This window comes from Cebus imitator, unplaced genomic scaffold (assembly GCF_001604975.1).
Source record: "Cebus imitator isolate Cc_AM_T3 unplaced genomic scaffold, Cebus_imitator-1.0 Scaffold603, whole genome shotgun sequence".
Taxonomy (NCBI): domain Eukaryota; kingdom Metazoa; phylum Chordata; class Mammalia; order Primates; family Cebidae; genus Cebus; species Cebus imitator.
In genome coordinates, this window is record NW_016107918.1 from 435,560 (window position 1) to 459,631 (window position 24,072).

The 24,072-nt window shown below is 47.1% G+C and overlaps 1 protein-coding gene and 1 non-coding gene across 8 annotated transcripts in view; one reads left to right on the forward strand and one right to left on the reverse strand.

Moving 5' to 3' along the window:
• The window catches only part of FAT1 (FAT atypical cadherin 1), a 142,324-nt gene extending 118,638 nt beyond the window's left edge, over positions 1-23,686 (reverse strand). For all 7 annotated transcript variants that reach the window (XM_017516784.1, XM_017516780.1, XM_037734320.1 and 4 more), the window contains exons 1-2: positions 23,358-23,686; positions 3,437-6,719 (exon numbers count right to left, since the gene is read on the reverse strand). In XM_017516784.1, coding sequence (XP_017372273.1) covers positions 3,437-6,701 — 3,265 coding nt within the window. In that variant the 5' untranslated portion in view covers positions 6,702-6,719; positions 23,358-23,686. The remainder of the gene's footprint in view (positions 1-3,436; positions 6,720-23,357) is intronic.
• LOC119469224 lies at positions 797-857 on the forward strand. The gene has a single exon (XR_005198036.1). It is a non-coding gene; the product is annotated as a U7 small nuclear RNA (small nuclear RNA).
• Positions 23,687-24,072: the final 386 nt, after the last annotated feature.

Below are 24,072 nucleotides of genomic sequence, written 5' to 3' on the forward strand. Positions count from 1 at the left end.
TGGCTCACGCCTGTAATTCCAGCACTTTGGGAGGCCAAGGTGGGTGGATCATGAGGTTAAGGGATCGAGGCCATCCTGCAAAACATGGCGAAACCCCATCTCTACTAAAAACAAAAAAAATAAATTAGCCAGGCATGGTGATGTGTGCCTGTAATCCCAGCTACTCAGAAGGCTGAGGCAGGAGAATCACTTGAACCCGGGAAGCGGAGGCTGCAGTGAGCCAAGATTGTGCCACTGTGCCCAGCCTGGTGACAGAGTGAGACTCCATCTCAAAAAAAAAAAAATTTTGGTTATAATACTCAACCAACACTAAAGCTTGAAGTCAAAGGCAAGAAGCAAACAGTTAACGTGGACAGGTTGTCGGTCCCCAGGGCCACAGCACTTCTGCACAGGCTCATGGTAATTAGCCCAACATTAAATGTGCCCAGGTTAGGCAAAGTCAGAGGCTGGTGGTAACAGGCAATGAGCAGAGAGTGAAGATCCAGCAAGCGGCAGCCCGGCCCGAGCCGGGCGAACCCCAACGCACGCTGAGCTGTAACGTGGGCTCCAGCGGGCCCCACAGGTGTCCCGAACTGCGCCTCCGTTTCCTCACCTGACACACATCTTTCCACACTTCCGCTGTGCCCTAGAAATTAGTTAAGACACACTCCAAGAGAACAATTAGCATGTCCAATTTTAGCCAACAAAATATACTGATTCTTTCCTAAAGAAGCTCTACACTGTGATACCAACTGTCCTGCCAGGAATCTCTGAAATAACTTGGGCTGATAGTTCTTCTATCAAAAATGTATTTTGTAAGTGTTACAGCTCTTTAGAATTTGTCTAGCAGGCTTTCCAGTTTTTGCCTGAAAGCCCCCACCACCCCCTCGAAAAAAAAACTATCTCTCTCTCTCTCTCTCTCTCTCTATATATATATATATATATATATATATATAAATATAAATATATGAATATATATTATCATTTTCAAAAGCATATAAACATAAATCTACTGTATACTACTTATTTTCTCTGTAAAGCAAGGACCGCAGAATAAATGACCCACAAATTTCCATCTTCTCTCTCACCTTTAAATCTCAGTATTTACACAAATGTATAACCGTTTCTTACAGACTTACCGACCTCCCTACCCATCATCCCAACACCTCCCCGCCCTCCCACTGAATTACTGCTGGAAACGTCTGGCACTGCCCTTGGCTCTGGAAACGACCATAAATCTATTTTGGGACACCACCTCGTTCGGTTGGTTGATTGTTTCCTTATTTTTTTTTCCTGGTAGTAAAAATAACCCAATTTCTTAAATTTATAGGTGAAAAATACTAGTTTCTAAATGATTCCTTAAAAAGCAACAATAAAAATACTCTTCGCTTGAAAGAAAAAACCCTAAAGGCAGTGTTCATGTAAAGTAAGAAGAGAATTTAAATTAAGACTTTGGTTCCATTTTCTGTCTCAACTTTAACTTAGCACAGTTCTTCTTTTGAAATCTACTCTGGAGAAGAAAAAAAGTAGAAATAACTGTTCTTCAAAAATTTTACAAAAACAGATTCATTCAGGTTCAGTTATTAAATTTGGGGTACTTTTCTATGTTGAAACTATCTGAAAATTCTAACATATATTGGACAGTATGATAAAAAAGACATTCTACTCTTCACATGATTATCAAATGCTGTTGATTTTGCTATCTTCTCTTGAAACAAACTAATTACGGGTATTTTAGATCGTGATGTGTAGTCTGCAGACTTAATAAATATGCCACACGCTATCTGGCATGTAACCAACAGAAAAAGAATGCCTTCCATTAATAAAAGCACAAAAATATATTACAGCCTCCAAAATAACTTTTTTTTTGAGACAGAGTCTAGCTCTGTTGCCCAGGCTGGAGTACAATGGCACAATCACAGCTCACAGCAGCCTCGACCTCCTGGGCTCAAGCCATCCTCCCCTCTCAGCCTCCCAAGTAGCTGGGGACTACAGGTGTGCCACCAGCCAGCTTTTTTTTTTTTTGGGTAGAAATGAGGTCTTGCTGTTACCCAGGCTGGTCTTAAACTCCTGGCCTCAAGCAATCCTCCCACCTGCGCCTCCCAAAGTGCTGTAATTACTGGCGCACCCAGCCCAAAATAATGTCTAAACGATAGTTACACTTTTTCATGTGCTACGCATCTATTAAACGTGGGCATGGGTCCCAGGGTGAGGGTTGATCGAAGACTTTTTTGGGTTTTCTGTGTGCAGTATTCCTAAATATATGAAGTTTAAATGTAATTTTTAAAAGGTCCCTTTTAAAATGCACAGATTTCGTAAAGTACACACGGATGAGATTAGCAAACAAACTGAGCCCCACCTATTGCTGATGAGTGCTGTGATTACCCTGTCTGTTTCCACCATCATTCTCAGAGGGCAGGACCTTAACAGTCCACACTTTCATTGATTTACTCACTTAGTTTTTTAACACTGATGGGACAGCTTCTGTGTGCCAGGCACTTTTTGCTAGGTGCCAACAGAGAGAAGATGCAGGAGCTAAAGCCCGCCCTGGAAAACTGACACTATCAGGTCACAGTGACATGTAACTACAATATCTGTACAGCAAGATTAAGGTATGTACAAAGCGCAAAACACACACATTCTAGCTGGAACCGCGGCCTTGGAGGTCCCGGGTTCAGAACCTTCCGTACTATAACAAAGCACTGCTACCATCAATAAACCTAACACACGTTAGGAGTTTCCCCATGTTATCTCACTTTATCCTCACTGAAACCTTGCAGCAATTCTAAGTGTCCCCATACAGCAGAGGGGAAAGCTGGCCGTAAGAAGCAACTCGCTTGTCCAAGATCATCGATTACCAACTAGAAGGGCCGGGATTCCAAGCCACGTCTTTTCGGTTCAACATGCCGCTCCCTTGCCTCCACCTCGCCACCAAAACCTAGACAAGGTACTAAGTCAAGGTCACACTGCACAAGTTTTACTAGCACATCATGTCTGTGGGCACTGGATAATTCTGCAGGTGAGCAGCAACCTTTTAGTGGTATGCCAGATGACAGCAGCGGTTGTTCCAAGTATGAGCCTCCAAATACACTGACTGAAAAATGCTGGAAGGTTTCTCAAAGCTACAGCAAAACCATCATGGTGCTTCTGATAACAGAGTGCAAATCTGGAGATCAGAATCAGGGGTAACGATTTCAATGTGTCCCTGTGCTTTCACTCACTTGATGCCCCTTAATTATTCTGGCCCTTTTCTTTCCATCTTCGTGGCTTGCTACAAATAAACACACCTACGTACAGCAGCCAGGCCAAAAAATATCCACCTGCATTTCTACACCGAGCCCAAAGAGCAACCGGGAATTGTGAAGGACCTGTCACGGGGCAGTTGGTAAAAAAAAACAAAAATAAAAAATAAAAAATGGAAGAGGGTGTCAAACGAGAGCAATAAAAACGTATTTACCTGTCTCTTCACCGATTCTGAAAACACCAACACCAGAACCATCTCTGATGGAGTATCGGACCTCTCCATCCCTGCCTGCGTCCTCATCGTGAGCCGACACCGTCATGACCAATGAACCGGCAGGGGCACCTTCTTTCACCGCCCCCTTTTCCACAAAGCTGGAAAACACGGGTGGGTGCAAGTTCTCATTTACGTCAACGACCTCAACTTCAACATAGCAAGTGGAAGACAGAGAAACGGGCTTTCCCTTGTCTTTGGCCTTCACAGTCAGGTTATACACTTGCTTCTTCTCGAAGTCCAGCTGCTGTACAATTCTAACCGCTCCACTGAGTTTATCCACGTCGAAGTTCCCTTCTCCGTGGTCCATGAGGCTGTATCTCACTTGCCCAGACTGACCTAAATCAGGATCGTAGGCTTCTAACCACATGATGACGGTTCCTTCCGGAAGATCCTCTCGGACTTTGACACGATAATTAGGTGGAATAAATTTAGGTGAGTTGTCATTAACATCTTCTAGTGATACTTTCAAAACTACAGTGGAGAACAGCTGGGGCTCTTCTCTGGCTTGATCCCGAGCTTCAATCTTTAGGTAGTGCACAGGCTGGACTTCGCGATCCAGGGGCTGCACGATTTTAACAACGCCAGTGGTGCTGTCGATTGAAAACTTATCTGTGTCTGTGAGAACCGAGTATGTCACACGTCCATTGGGCCCTAGGTCTTTATCCGTGGCTTCAACCTGGATGATTTCACTATGTACCTCCTTGTCTTCGCTCACTTCCACAAAATAGCTCTCCTGTAAAAACTCGGGTGGATTATCATTGGCATCTACAACCACGACATCTAGAAGACGCCACGTGGCCTTCTGGGGTATCCCAAGGTCATACACGGTAATATTCAGGGTGTATCTGTCTGTTGTTTCACGGTCCAGTGGAGATAAAATTTTTAGCATTCCTGTTTCCATGTCAATGATGAAGCAACTATCCTCATTTCCTCCAGAAATGGCATAAACCAGTTTTCCATTGAAGCCAGTGTCAAGGTCGGTGGAGTTCATCAAAATCACACTGGAACCCACAGGCTGGTTTTCCTTTACCTGAATACCAGTCGGAAGAGTACTTCTAAACTGTGGTACGTGAGCATTGACAGAGTGAGAATCAAAGAAAATATCCTCGGCCTCTCCCCGGCTGTGTAATTTATTTGCCTGCAGGAGTTTCTCCGCCAGCATTTTGGCAACACCAGTCTCTTCACACTGCAAGTTTACCGGCTTGCGACTGGCAGCCACTGTCATGTTGATGTATAACGGCGTGGCAAAATTTTCTCCATCTGTAGCTGTGATTCTCAGGCTGTGAAAAGACACCTTTGCAGCTAAGCCGTCCGTCAGCGATTGCTTTAACGTCAACACCCCAGAGGTGGGGTGTAAACTAAACAAATCCAGATCATTTCCAGCTTCCATCTGATACTGCACCAGCTGAAGTTCATCTGCATCAATGGCAGAGACCGTGGTTATCTGCTCTCCCACACCTAGATCTCTGGGAATGGTCCCTTCACAGTTTATTCTCTCAAACAAGGGTGTGTTGTCATTCAAGTTATTCAGAGTCACTGTGGCAAGGACTTCGACCTCGCGGCGGTACGGCAAGCCCCAGTCGGACGCACGAATCCTCAGAGTATAAACCCGGGGCATCAGCTCGTAGTCCAGGTCTTCGGAGGTACTCACAGCACCACTGAAATGGTCGATCACGAATGGCACGTGGTTTAAATTTGCGATACTGTATGTCACGTACCCATTCTCACCCTCGTCAGGGTCCACAGCGCTCAGGCTCATGACAGTAGTACCAACGGGCACATTCTCATCAAAAGCAGCTTTGTACGCTGTCTGGGTGAACTCAGGGGGATGGCTATTTGCACCTAAGACTTTCACCAAGACCTTGGTGGAGGCTTTTCTGTCACTTGTTGTTACTTCAAGTTCAAACTGGGCTGCCTGCTCTCTTTTAACTGGTTCTAAAATGGAAATGAGACCAGTGTTGTAATTTAAACTGAATTTAGCTTTTCCAGGTGTACTTTTAAAAACATACCTCAAATGGGAATAACCAGGAATGGCCTTTACCATGACCACAGGTGTGCTGGGAGGAGCAAATTCACTTATTTCTGCTCTGTAAACATCCTTTTCAAACTTGACTGGTCCAGCTTTGAACTGCGGAGAAGTCACGTGAATTACTTTAACAGAAGAGAACTGGGGAGGGGTTCCTTTATCTTTAGCCTGGAGCGTCAGATTGTAGCCAAAAGGATGACTGTCCCAATCGACGCCACCGATGGCCCTGACTTTGTATTCCTTGCTCCCTGGAAAGGACCTCACAGTTCTGAACTGCTGAAGGAGGTCACCTGCCACGATGCTCAAAGACGCTATCTCACCATTGGCACCCTGATCGCAGTCATCCACAGTCACAATCGCGTATGTGGGGTCCCTGTCCAGTTCTGACGGTGACAACGTGACCGCTGTTATCACGGGAGCACATTCATTGGCCTGCTCGATGTGCACCGTCAGCTTGGCCATGCTGCTGATGCCACTGCTCCCATACAGTTTCATTCCTCGGTCCACAGCGAGGATCTCCATCTCATAGAGCTTGGTCTCCAGGTAATCAAGCCTACCAGTTAACACGACCACACCACTGCTTGGGTGAATAGCAAACATATCTGTTCTATCTTTAAAACTGTAGTAAAATTCCCCATTGGTTCCTATGTCTGCGTCTGTGGCGCTGACTCTGACGACACTGGTCCTTATGGCCGTGTTTTCCGGTAACGAAACGCTGTACGAGGTGGGTGAGAACAGCGGTCTCAGGTCGTTTGTATCCAGGACCTGCACCCTGACCTTCGTCCGGGCCTCCACGTTGGTATTCTTTTCAACTGCTTTCACTATCAGTGCATAACGGTCTTTCACTTCTCTGTTAAGAATAGCTGTATTTCCTCCTTTGGTCCTTATTCTTAGAAAGCAAAAGTCTCCAAGAATGTACTCTTCAGCTTTGAACAGGTTTTCACTGTCTCCGGAGACAATTTTGTACCTGACTTCCCACGATGGATCTGTAAGGTAAACACCCATCTTGACGGGATGCCCCACGTAAGTCTTGGCTGCAGAGTTCTCGTGCACAGTGACATTGTACTGGAGTTGTGTAAACTGTAGAGGAGTCTGTTCAAGTGTTTGGCTTCCATCGCTGGCTCCAAAACGTTGGCGGAGGAGGAGCAGAAGCAGAAGCAAGGCCCAAAGTCTCCCCATTGCTCAGCTCTCGGGAATCTGAAACAGAAGACATCAGAGTCATTACTTTGGGGAAATAAAACAAGCGGAAGTGTGTAAATTGTTTTAAACCTCTCATTTAAAAAATATTTTCCATACACACGGAATATAAATAAATGCAACAGTTTTAGGGTTTTTTCATGTTTTCCAATATAAGTATCGACATTCTTGTAACATGTCTAGAATTATTAAACTTAACAAAAACTTCCTTTTCATTTTCTAACAACCTCCTACCTTTCACATTTCAATGACTCAAAAATCAGAGTATCAAATTAAAGGCTACTAACTGTAACAACTAAGTTACTGTTTATACTTGAATCTTTAAGACAAATATAAGCAACTGTTAAAAAGGTAAGTAACAACATTGTTTACATTTCCTTTCACACAAGGAATTAAATGATCAAAACCTGGAAAACTGAATGCCCCTATAGAGTACTGTGAGAATGCATAGCTTCTAACAACTAATTCAGAGAAAAACAGAACTCAGCAGTGGTTTTACATGACGCCCCATAACAACAGCTAGTAATCTCATTTCGAAATTTATCCTGAAATCATTTCTGTGCAAGAATGGTTAACTTCACTCCCTACATAATATAAGGGTTTATTGTCTCATTTAGCTCTACATAATGACTTAAAGGCATTAAAATAATTACATCATCAAGTCTGATACTTATCACCAACATGAGCCCCAAAGAAAGGCAATTTACAGAAGAAAACCCAGAATTCAGCAGCCTGATATCAAAAGGCGTTCTTCCCCTCTAAGTCAGTGAAGCAAATCTGACCAGCTACATCAATGTTTTATCACCTCGGCTGTCAACAACCGGCTGTCCACAGAATGTCTCCTATCTGACCCAATCACCTGTCAGCCAGGGGGCCTCCATGAGAAGACAAGGCACACACACAAAAGCTAACTCTTCTACGCTAACACACGTGAAGGGTCAAATCCAGGTATTAATAAGCATGCTAGTGGGGGAGGAGAGGGAAACTGAAGAAATGAAATCATTGCCTCTAATAAATGCGAAGGTGGGCCAAGTCCACAGGGCTGAGGTCTGGCCAGAGAACCAGGACGGATATTTTCAGGTCAACTGTTCCCCTTCGCCAACAAATTCATCTTGTAAATCAGTGCAGCTTCACAAAACGCACCAGCACTGTTGGTAAAAGACAGCACCGTAATCTTGCAAAGCAACTCTCAAATCAATATTCACAAAATGTGAATGCCACCAGAGGTAAATGACTAGCAAACTGGACAGTGGTTATGACAGCCCAGCTGAAATTGGTACAGCATTGATTTACAGTATCTTACCTTACCTACTGCCAACTCTGCCCCACAAGTCACTGCCTTAGGGGGAAAAAACACCTGATAGGCTTAAAGCAATTAAAGCTTAATTGATATTGAATCACATTCAAGCCGGCTGCCCTAACTTGTTCTTTAGCTATGAGGCCTTCTCCTCTCCAGATAAAAGTCAGAAATTAGACAGATTTTTGGCTTCCAGGAGAACAATTATCACTTAAACAAAATAAGAAAACAATTTTCTCCTAAAACTATCTCTTTAAGTATCTCCATTTAATTAACAGTTCTAATACTCAGGGAAATCTGAATATTATGAAATAATCTTGTAACTTTATCAAAACAAATGAAAAATTCAATTCAACCCACAGGTATGGAGCACCTTATTAAACAGAACCTTGCATAGTGTTAAAGAATAAAAGACAAAGATCCCAATCCCAAGGGATTTACCAACTAGAAATAAAAATACATATAAAGAGGCGGCGCAGTGAGGGACACCTGTAATCCCAGCACTTTGGGAGGCCAAGGCAGGCGGATCCATTGAGTTCACAGGTTCAAGACCGGCCTGGCCAACATGGTGAAACCCCATCTCTGCTAAAAATACAAAAATCAGCAGGGTGTGGTAGGGTGTGCCTGTAATCTCAGCTACTGCAAGGCCGAGGCAGGAGAATCACTTGAACCTAGGAGGCAGAGGATGCAGTGAGCCGAGTTGGCACCACTGCACTCCAGCCTGGGCGACAGAGCAAGACTCCGACTTAAAAAAAAAAAAAAATCAGAATGGTTTCACATTTCCCAATGGTAACACAAAGCCAGAAAGTAATGGGGCGTGCCTCCAAACTACTTAAAAAAAAAAAAAAAATACTTAGATGATGTTGAGCAAGCAGTGCAACCTTTTGTTTTAGGAGACACATTATGTTTTAAGAGACATTTTTACCATCATCCACTGTACAACAAAGTATTATACAGGATTCTATTGCAAGTACTTAAAGTATTTTTGCTTAATTCTACATATAAAGTATCACGCAGTCATTAAGAAGGTAAGACAGCACTCTATACGTTGACATATGTCTAGATATATTCACTGGAAAAAGTAAGCTGATCCTATTTATGTTTGCTTAAAAAAAAGAGAAGGGGGCAGATAAAATGTGCCCACAGATATACTTAAAAATGGACAGAAAATTCTAGAGAGACAAGCAACTGTTAACAGTGGTAACTTCTGGAGAACCGGCAGAGAAACAGGTAGCTGTGGGGATGATTGCAGTGGCATTTTTCTCTACTATGAATTTTTTAGCATGAGGATGCGTTATCTTTATCATTCATTCACCCCTTTCATTAATTAACTCCTTTTACACATTTAATAAGCATCTACTATGTATCAGGTGCAGTTCTAGGTGCTGGGGATTCACAAGTGAATCAAATTACCAACAAGTCCTGAGGGAAAATACATTTCCTGGCCAGAGACAGACAGACAAGTAAACAGAGTGTATCTGGTGCTGATAATTAAGTGCTAAGGAGCAAAGTAAAGGAGGGCAAAGAGAGACCAGGGTCAGGAGCCTGCAGGAAAAGAGGGACGCCTCCGTTCAAAGGGTCAGGGCTTACACTAGCGACACGCTGGGCTGAAGCTCTTGGATTCTCTGGGGCAATGCAGAGTGTTCAGTGTCACTCCCGGTCCCCACCAGTTAGAGGCCTGTGGCATCGCCCTCATCACCCGGTTGTGATAACTAAAAACATCTGTCTCTCCAGACACGGCCAAACATCCTCCAGAGCACGAAGTCACCCTCAGCGCAAAAGCACTAGACTCGGGAAGCAGGAAAGAGGCCATGTGGCTGGAGCACAGAGGCTGTGGGACAGGTAAGGCCGGGCACATCCTGGGAGAGAACTTGTCACGAAGCAGGTTCTTTTTTAAAAATAAACTTTATTCTGGAATGCTTTTAGACTTACAGAAAAGTTGTGAAGAGAGCTTCCCCTACTGTTAACATCTCACTCAGTACATTATACTTGATACAAGTAACGAACCAGTACCTATGCATCCTCATCCACTGCAGCCCATGTACTTGACTCAGATTTGCTCAGATTTTACCAAGACCCTCTCTCCATCCCAGAATCCCATCCAAGACACGCCCTTACATTTAGCTGCCGTGCCTGCTAAGGCTCCTCTGGAATGTACGTTTCTCAGACCGTCCTTGCTTTTAATGATCTTGAGCGTTTCAAGAAGTACTAGTCAGGTATTTCGTAGGCTGCCCCTCAATCAGATGTTTCTCTCGTGATTAGACTGGGGTTATGCTTTCAGGAGGAAATCCACAGAGGCAGACTGCCATTTCCATCACACCACATCAAGGGATAAAATCAACCCCATTTATCGACGTTGACACGGATCCTAACCACGTGACTGACGTAGTGTCTATCAGGTTTCTTCACAGTAAGTTACTTTCACCCCGTTCCTGAACGGTATTCTTTGTAAGGAAGTCACTACATGCAGCCCACGCTTAAGAGGTATTACCCAAAATATTTCGCATTATTCTATGAAGCTGATTTGTCTAATTTCCCCCATTTATGTATTTATTCAATTTTTTTGAGGCAGGGTCTCACCCGCTCACCCCGACTGGAGTACAGTGGCCCGACCACAGCCCTCTGAAGCCCTGACCTTGCCAGGCTCCCATCTCAGCTTCCCCAGTAGCTGGGACTACAGGTGTGCCTACAGATTTGGACAGAATTTCAGATACTCACAGACTACCACCAAGCCTGGCTCATCGCTGTATTTTTTTGTAGAGATGGGGTTTCAACATGTTGCCCAGGCTGGTCTCAAATACCCATGCTCAAGCAATCCACCCAACTCAGCCTCCCAACCGCTCCGATGACAGGTGTGAGCCACTGCACCCGGCCTGAATCTTAAGATCAGTGTGGACTCATGGATAAAGGATGATTTTTAGAGTTTACTATAAATCAAATGAGAAACTCCCCAGATGATTCTGAACAGAGGAATGCCTTGGTCTAAGTAAAACAGAAAAGCCCATGGGCGACCAGAGCGGCTGGGGGCTGTGGCCAACAGCACAGTGGAGGGCCGGCCGGTGAGGACACAGTGGGGCCGGGCGAGGCTCGATTCTGAATCTACTTCAAGATTCACTGAGGCCCGGGAGTGGGAGCAGGAGGGAAAGGAGGAGCCAGCGGTACCACAGAAGATGCCAAGCCTGCTGAGCAAAGGGAAGAAGCGGGCCAGGAACCGAGACGGACACAGGAGGAGGAACAGCCCGGAGAGCACAGCAGGAGGTCACTTTGGACAGGTGACCAGCGACCCAAGCAAAGACTGCGAGTGGGCAGGCAGACAGGTGGGAGACTTCGGCCTGCGGAAACAAACGAGTTGTCAGAATACGAAAGATGGCATTTAAACCACAAAACTGAAAGAGACCACCAAGGAAGAGAGCATGCAGAAGAGAAAAAATCCAAGAAAGAGCTCCGAGATTTGAAGGGCCCAAGTGGGAGGGCCTGACGGGGACAGGGCGGCCCCTGAGGTAGGAAAGGGAACCGAGATGCAGCGGTGTGGCAAGAAACAGTAAGTAAATAAATACATTTGTGCAGCCCTGAAGCCTGACCTGGAGCCAGCCCACAAACACTCCCCAATGTGCCATGCTGCTCCCCACCCATCCCCCTGCTGTAAGGTTCTGGCGTCCTTCCATCCCCCCAGACACATGGTGCATGCCCAGCACCTCAGCGTGCTATGGCTGTCCTCTCCCCGTGGTGTCCCAGGTGCTCCGTCCCACCGCATCCACCCACTCATCCCCAACTGGATTCCCAAATACCCACTTACCTTCCACATCCTACTCACCAGTTCTCATGGGACACACGACTTGTGGACCACATTCATAACTGAGACCTTTGAAAACCCTGAATATACTCTGCAAACTTGGCTAACAGAATGCTACTGTGATTAGAATAAATTATTAAATGAAAAAATATACTTTGGGGAGATACTGTGAACCCTGCAGTAATGTAAGCAAGAACCATGAACTCAGGTTTTACTATGAAAGCCACCCTGATCAAAACAATGGCTCTGACTCTTCTGCAAAACAAACAGGACAGCTGAAAGCGGGAAAGACTCAAACACCATTTCATCTAAAACCGACCTTATCACCTAGACTCCATGCTTATGGAAATTAAACTCCAAAGACCATCCAAGCCAAGGGCTATATTTGTTTGATATTTAGAAGGTGATCACACTACTTAAACTCACTGTGATTTAGGATTTCTAAAATGCATTTTCCAAAGCAAAAACAAAGAGTGTTTACTTAGTTCAGCCTTGAGGGAGGGCTCTCAGTCCAAAGCTTAAATACTTTTAGCACAGATCTCTGAAAAATCTATAAATACAGGAGAAAAATAACTTTTACAGTAAAAATCAGAATGTCTTCCTAGTCTTCATTAGGGAGACCTTCATGTAAAATGCTTCAATGACTGTGACCGCACATTCTTCACAAAACAGAGCACGGCCCCTGTGCTGAGAAGGTAACTGCATAGATTCAAGTATGCAGATGGCCTCAGGCTCAGGTCTCAAGGTGGGTTTCACATGCCACAGAGACAGGACATTCTGTGGGTCACTGCATCACACAGCACATCAACGCTGTTAAATGCTATATATATTATTTTGTTTTATGGCACTTTAAGTTCTGGAGTACATGTGCAGATCTTGCAGGACTGTTGCATAGGTACACACATGCCATGGTGGTTTGCTGCCTCCATCCCCCCGTCACCTACATCAGGCATTTCTCCCGATGTTATCCCTCCCCAACCTCCCCACCTCCAATAGACCCCAGTGTGTGATGCTCCCCTCCCTGTGTCCACTTGTCCTCATTGTTCAACACCCAACTATGAGCGAGAACATGTGGTTTGGAGCGAAAACAGTTTGGTTTTCTGTTCTTGTGTCAGTTTGCTGAGAATGATGGCTTCCAGATTCACCCACGTCCCTACAAAGGACACGAACTCATTCTTTTTTATGGCTGCATAGTATTCCATGGTGTATACGTGCCACATTTTCTTTATCCAGTCTATCATTGATGGGCATTTGGGTTGGTTCCTGGTCTTTGCTGTTGTAAACACTGCCGCTATGAACATACGTGTGCATATATCTTAATAACAGAACGGTTTATAATGCTGTATATTTATTGCAAAGTCAACAATTCTTAAAAGCACAAGTAGTCACTCTAGCCCTTTATGAACAGGGGAACATTATTAAACTTTTCCTTTTTTTTTTTTTTTTATAGTACTTGCCTCACAGGCAAAACGTTGTGAGAACTAAATGAGAAAATGCACGTAAAGCACTTAGTACTCAGTTCTTTTCATCATTATGATGACAATCACACATAATAAATTATTTCTCACATGACATGCTGTTTAGCCTATTCACTGTTCTATTTTTCCTGAAGTCAGTTCAGTGTGCAGCATCCAGAATTGAAGAAAACACTCCAGATGCAACCTGGTAGTGCAAAGTAAACTACCATCTCCTATTAAACTTTTCATTCCACATGTTATGGTAAAAACACGAAATTATTAACGTTGAGAACTCTGTGCTCTCCTCAGCATGCTCTTCTCCACTCTCATTTTCTATCAACATGGTGAAAGCAGCAGCAAAATTTAACTCATTATTGAAATTTAGAATTCCAAGTTCAGTTTAGTGTCACATTTTAAAGCGTTTTTTAAAGATATCTAAATTGGAAGCATTTTTTCTTCCTGAGATGGCGTCTTGCTGTGTCTCCCAGGCTGAAGCGCAGCGCGCAGCACCAACCTCCCAGGCTCAAGTGATCCTCCCATCTCAGCCTGCAGGGTAGCTGGGCGAACCACCATGCCCAGCTAATTTTTTGTATTTTTGTAGAGATGGGGTTTCACTATGTTGCCGGGGCTGGTCTGGAACTCCTGAGCTCAAGTGATCCACCTGCCTCGACCTCCCAAAATGCTGGGATTACCGTCGTGAGCCACTGTGCCTGGCAGGCAAAGACATTTTAAAAGCAATGTCACGAAGTTGTCAAGAGATTATGAATTGTAAGTTACCTTTTTTGTGAGACAGTCTTGCTCTGTCACCTAGACTGGAGCACAGTGGTGCATTCTTGGCTCACCGCAACCTCTGCCTTCCGGGATCAAGTGATTCTCATGCCTCAGCCTCCCAAGTAGCTAGGGCTACAGGCGTGTACCACCATGCCCAGCTAATTTTATTTTAGTAGGGACAGGGTTTCGTCATGCTGGCCAGGCTGATCTCGAACTCCTGGCTGCAAGTGATCCACCCACCTCTGCCTCCCAAAGTGCTGCGATTACAGGCGTGCACCACCGTGCCCAGGGTAAATGGCTTTAAAAAATATATATATTTACTGTATATTAAATGTTTAATAATTTCTAAAATTTCAGACATTCCAGATAATTTTAACAGGAAAAAAACCTCTCAATTTTTCTAGTTCAATTATCCTAGCCACGTCAGTACTTTTAAAAGCTTTCATTGTTACACTGAAACACTAATGAGTAGGTCCTGTGTATATTCTGGGTGCATACTAATTCTTCGCCACCCATCTTCATATGATATGATTTTCAGTATGAACAGGGGAAGCTATATGACCCGAGAAATTGAGCAGCGGGCTTAGGCTTGGTATGTGTTGTTTAATTACTTAGCTAATTCCACTTATATGTTGTAAGCTTTGACTGGGGAAAATCTGATAACTCTAGCAAGACGTAATTTAAATATTGCCTTCTGATGATCAACAACTGCTTCCAGTTTAACCCCGGGAATGGTCTTTACTGATAGTGACAGTGTGGAACTACAATCTGACTTTTTCAGAAAACTTCAGCATGGACATGCTTTAATCAATCCAAAATAAGATTCCTGAAGGGTTCCTGCCCTTAACAAAGTTACACAGATGTCCTATTTTTTAAGCAGCCTCTATATAAAAGCTACGTATCTACATGAACCTCCAAAACGTGTCTGTTGGCCCTACGAAGATGACTGGTAGCAGCTGTTCTGTGCCGCCGGGACCTACAAGACAGGACGGGTAATCGTGGCTGTGTGTCTATTCCTGGCAGGGTGAGGCATTTCTGCGCTATTCTCTTTCCCCTCTCTACATATTCCTTATCCTCCAAGCACATTCTCCTCATCCCCATTCCAGGACAAACCTTGCCCAAGAAGACGCTCAATAAACAGACTGTTTACCTCTTGTGAGTTGAGATCATCTCATCTAATGTATTTTTCTCCACAAAGAGAAGTAGTTTAAATGACATTTTGGCAGAGAAACCGGTAATCAACACTGGCCACTTCCTCCACTCCCAAGTTGGTAAGCCTTTATTTTATAGGTTGAACTGGGCTCCCTGTATAATTAGATTCCGGTCAACCCTTCTCTAAATGATGGACCAGCAAAGTGAATGTTCCATGTTTAGCAAGAAAACGGAAATCTTCGGGGAGAAAAGTCCTTCATCTTCCCTCCTCTCCTTAAAATGTTCTCTTCACCTCAAGAAGAGATGCCACCCACCCTAGCAGCAAATAAAGATATTCCAATGTCATAAAATCCTGCCTCTTCCGCAGCTCCTCCCACTCCTGACACCTAGTGCTGAATCCATACACACACAGGTTCTGTTCTTCCCCTTGTTAAAAATAAACTTGTCCGGCGCGGTGGCTCACCCCTGTAATCCTAGCGCTTTGGGAAGCCAAGGAGGGCGGATCACCTGCGGTCAGGAGTTCAAAACCAGCCTGGCCAATATGGCGAAACCCCATATCTACAAAAAAATACAAAAATTAACCAGGCGTGGTGATTGGCGCCGGTAGCCCCAGCTACTCCAGAGGCAGAGGCAGAAGAACTGCTTGAACCCAGGAGGCAGAGGTTGCAGTGAGCTGAGATCGCACCACTGCACTCCAGCCTGGGTAAAAGAGCGAGACTCCATCTCGAAAAAAATAAATAAATTTTAAAAATAAACTTCAATCAAACCTTTGCTTCTTTCAAACGAACACCCTTGTTCTTTTCCTATACTGGCAAAGAGTTCAGGAAAAGGAGCTTTGCTGACTTCCTCAGAACTCCTGTCCGCTAAACGCGGCTCCACAGAGGTCCTGCAGTCCACCCTGGCGGAACAGCTGTTATGGCATCACCAAGCTAATGCCAAGCCAGTGACCTTTTCTCAGCGCTCATCCTCCTTGACTTCACGTCACCGTTGACACTACTCACTCCCCTCCCCAACACTCCTGATCCTTCACAGGGTCACAGAGTCCCCAGAAACAAAGAAGCAATGCACAGGTATGAAAAATGAATTACATCTTCCTGATTCTCTTCAACTACTCTTTTATACTCTACGCTGACTCACCGAAAACTCTGGCATTACAACCTTCTGTCTTCCGACTCTTCCTCCACATGCATACCACTCTTAAAGATCTCATCCACTCTGCCTCAAATCATGAAGGATCAGTGCAGCAAATCTGCAATTTCAGCTCTAACCTCTCTCAAGTGCCTCCTAACACTCCTCCTGACATAGCGTCAAACCTGTTACATGATTGGCCTTCCCTACAGGAGAGCTCTGCATCCATGGATCCAACCAACCCCAGGTTGGGATCAGCTTTAAAATAAACAAACAATAAAACAGTAAAAATACAAATAGTACCTCATTTTATATCAGATACTTGCACATCCTCAGATCTGGGTCTAAAACCCCAGATTCCCCTTAGATACCAAGGGACGACTATACAGACTTTCACCCATTGGCCGTTGCAAAGTAACAGCTCTTCCCGTGTATCTTCCAATCTCGCCACTTCCCAAATCAACCAAGTTTGCAAACTAGCAAGACAAACACAAAGGAAGGGGTTGGGAGAACATCACACGTGGAGCCTGGAACCTCGCTGCAGCTCTGTCACTAATCAACTGCGGGAATTCGAGGAACCTGCCTGATCCTTTGGACTCATGTATTTGAGAAACTGAAGGACGGACTAAAATCTTTACAGCCTCCTCCCTCTCAAACCTTCAGGTCTCAGAAGTCGTCCAGCCTTCACATTTTTTTCTTTCTCAATTTCTCAAAATTGTTCCCTTTGCATTTCTGCTCTACCACCTAGTTCGTATGTGTATTTGCTCACATACGGTATTCCCACAGTCTTTCGGCATTCCTGCTTTCTGCCCCCCACCTCAGACAACCTATTCAAACTTCTTTGTGACATTATTCCCTGGTTTGAAAGTATTCAATATTTCCCCTGAGCCTGCTAAGTATATTCTTCTTAACCTTGTATTAAAGATCTTTGACAATCTGACCTCTACCTAATTTCCTAATCTAATTTCCCAACACTGCTGCTTATTTCAAACCAAATAGGTATACTTTCCCACAGACCAGCAACACGTCCAGCAGCCAAGCTGTCTTGAGCCAGTAACAACACCTAGTGGTGCAGGCTCTAAACCAACGGAACATCTCCACCTCGTCCCTTCCAAAGATTCTTCTGTTCTTACCCTCCGCTCCTCACATACAGCTTGTCTATTTTCACCTTTCTCTTTAACATTTCCTTCTTTTTCTCTCTCCTTAACTTCTGCCTCATAAAAAATAATCCTCCACTTAATGAGATGATTTAAGTCACAGTCAAGATTATCTACGTTCCACCTAGACGAAGAGAGAAGCTAATCCTTTTCCGAAGATCACACGGTATGCTGAGGTCTCCAGACTTGCTCTCCACTCATCACACCACAAGCCACACTATGCTTTCTATAACTTGTTTTGCACACATCATTTCCTCTGCTTGAATTGCTCCCTTCCAATTCAGGCGTCCCTCAGAACTCACCTTATCCTAAATCCACCTGCCCCAGATTCCCCAGCTCACTGAGGTGCTGCCGTGGACTACCTTGACCTGAATGGATCTCTTACCACACTGGTCTATAAGAGACTGTTCACTTGTCCTCTCCCTCACTGGACTACAAGCTGCTTGAGGGCAGGAAACATGATTGCTCAGCACTAGATGTTGCGTCTGGTCCAATGTTTGACGCAGAGGAGGTCCACTGTTGTTTGATTGGTGGGTGGACAGAAGAGCGGGAATGGGAGGTAAGACTGTGTAGGGGAGAACATATAGAGAGGGATAACACAGGAAAATAAAACACGCCTCCTTCGCAAATTAACAGAAAACCCAAGCACAACCACCAGGCCAGGAACAACACTGCAGATGGCTGCTCGGTAGAGAGCTCATTTCCAGCAGCTCAGAAAGAAGTCACCAGATGAGTGTCCGTGCTGCAGAGTATCATGAAGCTCTAACTTTAATATTCTATGAAGGATGTAGATTAAATAATGACTGATTTTCCTAAGCAGTACATAGAAGACTTTATTATTACTACTTTACAGACTTGTCTTCACATACATAATGAACCCTTAGAATTAAGTACGAATTCAAGCAATGTATTTAAATCTGGGACTTACAAAAAAAGAAAGATGGTTTTAAAAACTTGAAAAAGTAAAATATGCGGATTCCTCATCAGAATATATTTTTGAAATGAAAAGTTCCCCTCAGATATGGCAACTTCCTAATTTTAATTGACCTATATCACTCATTTCAAAAACTCTTCTCTAGTGTTTTAGGGATAATTAACACTTGCAAATTGAACAATTAAGTGAGACCAAAAGATAAGAGTTTGGCTTCAACTTCTGTGTAATTTGGTCAAAAGAACACGTATCCACTGCAAGTCCCTACTCATAAAGATAAAACAGCACATCTAGACTTATGGCTCCCTGCTATTAAATCAGGTCCTTTAGGCTACAAATTATGCCACTGAGACAGAATTTAATGCAATAATAATGTACTAATTTGATGTGGCTTATTGATTCTACGTAAAATCAGCCAAACTTGCGTGGAAAGCAAGTGGGTAAAGCATTAAAACATAATCTCTAAGAGCCTATCCACCACGAACATTCAAAGAAACATCTGCTTCAAAGGGGCCTCAAAGCGAAGTGTAAAGGCACTAGAAAGGTAGAGGATGGTAAAGGCAATGAAAGCAGAATTAGTTTGTGTGTAATTTTTAAAGATTCTCTTTAGGTAACTGACCAGACCATGGATTTAAATGATCTACTAACATAATGAGAGCCCAACAGAGATACTACTTCTAGTGACTAATGAAAAGAGACAAATGAATATACAGGCGACCCAAAATGATTGTATAAAGTCCTCTGACAACCTCACTTCTTTTCAGAGTACCAAAGAATTTGGCTCATTTAACGTGCACATTTTTCAAAAAAGGGGTATACAAATGGAAACCTCATTCAAATCAAACCTTACCCGGGGCTTGTTAAAGGCCACGTTTAGCATCACTCAAGGCTTATACCAATTGTTGTTTTAAAAAATTACATAATGTTTTCAGTATTTTTACATCTTAAATACATAGGAATAATTCTAATTGTGGAATCAGAGCTCTCCACCCAGGACATAAAGGCAAAGACAAATATCACAATTAACTATTAAGTGGAGAAACACCTTTTCAAACGTCCCTGTAACAACTAGATGTGTTGGACAGCATAACCAAACTCATTAAGGACAGTGTGAAAAACACCACCATTATCTGATTCCCACACGCAGATACCTTCTTAAACTACCGAAACCTGTATCTGAATATATGAGGCATTAAGAACCTGCTTCTGAAAAACAAATGAATAACTGAAGGTCATTTTCTTTTCCATCTTTTCTCATACTAAGTCACTGTAAATATCCAGTTTAAAAAAAAAAAAAAATCGCCTCTATCAGGCACCCGGGAATTGCTTAACAAAAGCCACTTAATGAAACCACAGTTCAGACACACGAAAAAAAAAAAAAAAAAAAAAAAAAAAAAAAAAAAAAAAAAAAAAAAAAAAAAAAAAAAAAAAAAAAAAAAGAATAGCCTGGGAGGCAGAGGTTGCAGTGAGCCGAGATCATGCTGCACTCCAGCCTGACAACAGAGCAAGACTCTGTCTTAAAAAAAAAAAAAAAAAAAAAACTTAACTGCATAGAAAATATTTATGAGTTTACTTTCCTAACTCATACAATGCGTCCTTGTTTCCAGAGTCTTGAAATTCACATCAGTGGGAACAAAAAAATCGAACACACAACAGAAAGTTGGCTCTCTGAAAGAAAGCGCCAAGGTTTTGAGGTTTTGTTTAAGGCAATGAAGAACCAAAACCTCTGCCTTTTGAAAAGATCTTAAAAGTTTCTTCTGCAGAGAAGACAAATCGCACATTGTGTAGATGCTAGGCTCCGAAATGTGACCTCGCAGCCCTTCGCCCGCAGTCCACCGGTTGCTTCTGCACCGCGGGGCAGCGCTCCTGCAGGGCGCAAACACCCAGGGACCCAGGGACCCAGGGACTCAGGGACCCAGGGACCCCGAGACCCAGGGCTCCCGCGCGGGCACGCTCAGCGACAGGTCCTTCGCGGACGGCGGGATGAGCCAGGAGACCGCGAGGCCGCCGCGGCCCGGCGAGCTCCCGGAGGGAAGGCGGCGCGCCAGCAAGGATGGGACCCCAGCAATGGCTCCGCACCGGCCTCGCGCGGCCGCCTCCTCCCGCTCCGCTGCCGGGACCCGCCGCCAGCGCCGAACTTCGCAAGTGGGAAGGACCGAGTCACGCCACCTCCGGGAGCTCGCGCGCTCATCCGTTTTCGGGAGCGCCAGGGCCCGAACCGGGGACCCGGCGGGCACCCACGGATCCGGCATCGCAGCGCGCAGCGCGCCCCGGCCCGCGCCCCACCTAACTCACCCAAAGTTGGCCCCAAGTGGTGACGGCGTTCTCGGGGCGCTCACCCGCCGTCTCAGCGCGCCCCCGAGTGGGGGCCGGGCCTGCCGGGAGCCTCGCCCAGGCCGCGCGTCCGCATAGTGCCTTCGCCTTCGCCCGCGCCCCGCGCCCCGCACCCCGCGCCTGCCCCCGGCTCCCCGCGCCCGCCCCGGCTCCCGGCCGTCCAGCTCGGCGCCGGCGCCTCACCCTCCCCTCCCGCCGGATCCCTCCGCCCCGGCCACGCCCGCCGGCGCCGGCGCTCGTTTCTCGGGCGCGGAAACTCGAGCAGACTTTCCCCCGCAGCGGGTTCGGGGCCCGCGGGTCCGGCCACGCCGAAGAGCCCCGTCCCTGCGAACGCCAGCTCCGAGCTGGGAGGCTAGAGGGCGCCCGGGGTGGTCTCGCGCGGCGCGGAGGGGGAGGGCGGCCCAGGTTAGTCACCGGCAGCCACAGGCGCGGTGCAAGGAACACGGGAATGCGCCCGCCAGGAAAGGGAAACGTTAGCGGAGCTCAAAAAAAAAAAAAGCTGGGGCCTAAAGAGAGAGCCTCGCAGAGGCAGCCCTTCGGCTTTGGAGCCCTCGGGGAGTCCCCGAATCTGCGTTTGAATGGCGCGGTTCCGGGTCCGCGGCGCTTTGGTGGCCTGAAGCCGCCCTCCAGGTCTCCAAAGGAATGCAGCCAGGTCGGCCTCTGCTTCCTCCTTCCATCCACACGGAGTCCCCAGAAAATGGAAACGCTTTCCCCGCAACCTTTTCGTGCCAAGTTAGACCCCAGGCCCTCCCCGCCGCCGGCTGCAAGCGCTGGCCTCCCCCGCGGACACCCCCGGCGCCCAGGCCTGTGGGACAAAAGGCCCCCGCCGCGTCCCGCGGGCTTCTTAGCCCGGGAGTCGGCCCCAGGGACCCGCAAAGCTTGACCCCAGGCCGACAACTGCACGTTCCTAGGCAGAGGGCAAGCCTCGGCGCCCAGACGCCGGCTCCGAGAACTCCCCGCGCCGGGCGCCCAGCCTGCGCGTCTCCGGCGTGGAGCCCATCCCCGGCGCGGGCAGAACTCCAGCGGCGGGCTCGGCGCTGGGCGGACTCGGCCAAAGCCCGGAGGGCTCCAGGCGCTGGACGCAGCCCGGACTAGAGGGCGGACTTGACCTCGGAAAGTTTGTGGGACTCAGACATTTTAACACTGGGAAGACAAAGAGATCCGATTTCCCTGGGACCCGTGGAGGGAGCGAGGCGGGGAGGAGAACGGCGGGGCAGTCAAGTGTAAGAAGGAATTTCCTTGGTTCAAAGTTAACGCAGTCACCTTTTAAGTCATCTTAAAGGTGACTGGGGGAAAAAAATAAAGGTTTCTAGCAGGTGATGGCTGGGAAGGAAAAATAATGCCTGCAGGGTGAGTGTGCCGGTTGGTAGCTCTATGTTATATTCCCTGCCCACCAGTTAGAATACACACCGATTCACACATCCAGCAAACACGAACGCCATCATCCAGAGACGTGTTTGCCACGGCCATCATTGCTCCAAGTGCTTCTGGAGTTACAGGTCAATTTCATACATGGAACACCTCGAAAGCGGGTGACCTGATCTCCAAGCCCAACCGGCTTTTGCCGCTAGCCGATTTCTAACTCTAGGCAAAACCCAACCACACCGGAACTCGAGTCGTTTCCTGGGGGCGAGGGAGCGGGAGTGGTGCTAAAAGGGGAAAGAAAAACAGTAAAAAGTACAAGATACCCTTCCCTGACACAAAAGCACGGGATTTTTTTTAAATGGCACAAAAGAATTCCTGGAGAAAAGTATCAATCATTAATAAATTATAACGCTTACTAGGGCTTACTAGATGTTTTACAACTGTTTCGGAATCCAGATTTTCCAGCCCCCCTGAGAAATCTAACTGCCTGAAAGAAGTTGCACTTCGTCGCCGCAGGCGCCGCCGAGAGCCAGGGATGGAGATTTCAGAGTTCGGCTCTGCCACGACGCTACCGATCCGTAAGCGCCACCAGAGCGAAACGGACGTGCCTATTAGCTATCTACCATCGAATTATTTTCAAATGAGAGAGAAATGTGGTTCAGCTTCCACATCTGTTCTTTAAATAATCGACCCTCCCTAAAAACCCGGTCCCCGAAGGCTCTGGGAAATTAGGGAGGGGGTTGGGGGACGGTTCCCAAAACAAAACGCTTTCCTCCAGCACGGCCTCTGCATCCAGTCCTCCCAAGCTGATTTTCGTAAATCATATAAAGAACGGGCCCGGGCGGGTGGCCAGTGAAGACTGGGGTGAGCAAGCCGAGCGCCGGGGAGGTCCAGGTTCGCCTCCGCGCAGAACCCAGCAAGGAGCGCGCCGCGCCAGGTGCCCGGACTAGAGGGCGCTGCGCCCCTGCAGATCTCGCGGCCCCGGTGCACCCGCCCCGGGCACCATTGCTATAATAAGTTACATTCAAAATAATGCACAAACAGCATCGCTCCTCAAGTTCTTCTGAACAGTGCTCTGGATGCATTTTACGAATTCCTGCGAATCTTTCAGAGGGATGCGCAGCTCCGCGAGCGGAGAGCCCGCAGGACGCACACGCTCCCCGCACTCGCCTGGAGCCACACACCCCACGTAGTACCATTCACGTTTAAACTTCAATGCCAAAGGGCACGCAGGATTCGAACAAAGAACTCACCGGTCTGACCGAGTCCTCGGCGCTGGGCTCTGCAGTCCCCGCAGCTCCGCACCCCCCGCGCGACGTGGATCCGCGTTAGGAGCCGGGTGTGAAGCTCCAACTTTGCCTCCCCGGGATCTTCAGCGCGTCCCTACCCCGAGTGCCACCGTCCGTGCAGCCGGGACCCGGGCGGCCGCATCTCCGGAGGCTCCCGACCCGGGCAATCTTAAGCGCCGAACGGAGGCGAGAATGGAGCGCGCGGGGCCGGCGCGGGGGCCCGGGAGCGGCCAAGTTTGTCAGGACGCGCCCGGGCAGCCAGACGCCGAGTGCAAGAGTTGCGGCTGCGGAGCCTCGCCGCCCCGTTCCCCGCTCCCTCCCTCCCTCCCTCCCTCCCTCCCGGCGGCGGCGGGGGAGGGGAGTGACGTCAGCGCCCCGCCTCGCCCCCCGCCCCGGGCGCGGACGGGATTCTCCGGTTGCGCGCGCCGCCCGGGCAGTCGCGGCGGCCTCGGGTGCGGAGGCGGTGGGGGGTCCCCGGGCTCTGCAGTCTCCGGCCCCGCAGCCGCGGCGCGGGGGAAACGCCCGCCCTCCTCCCTCGGCCGCGTCTCCGGCGCCGGCGCGCGCGGGCGTTCCTCGCACTCAGCGCCCGAGCCCCCCGGGCCCCGCCGCGCGCACCTCCCGGCAAGCGGAGCGCCCAGGCGGCGGTTCCCACGCCGCGGACCGCGGGCGCTGCTCTCCC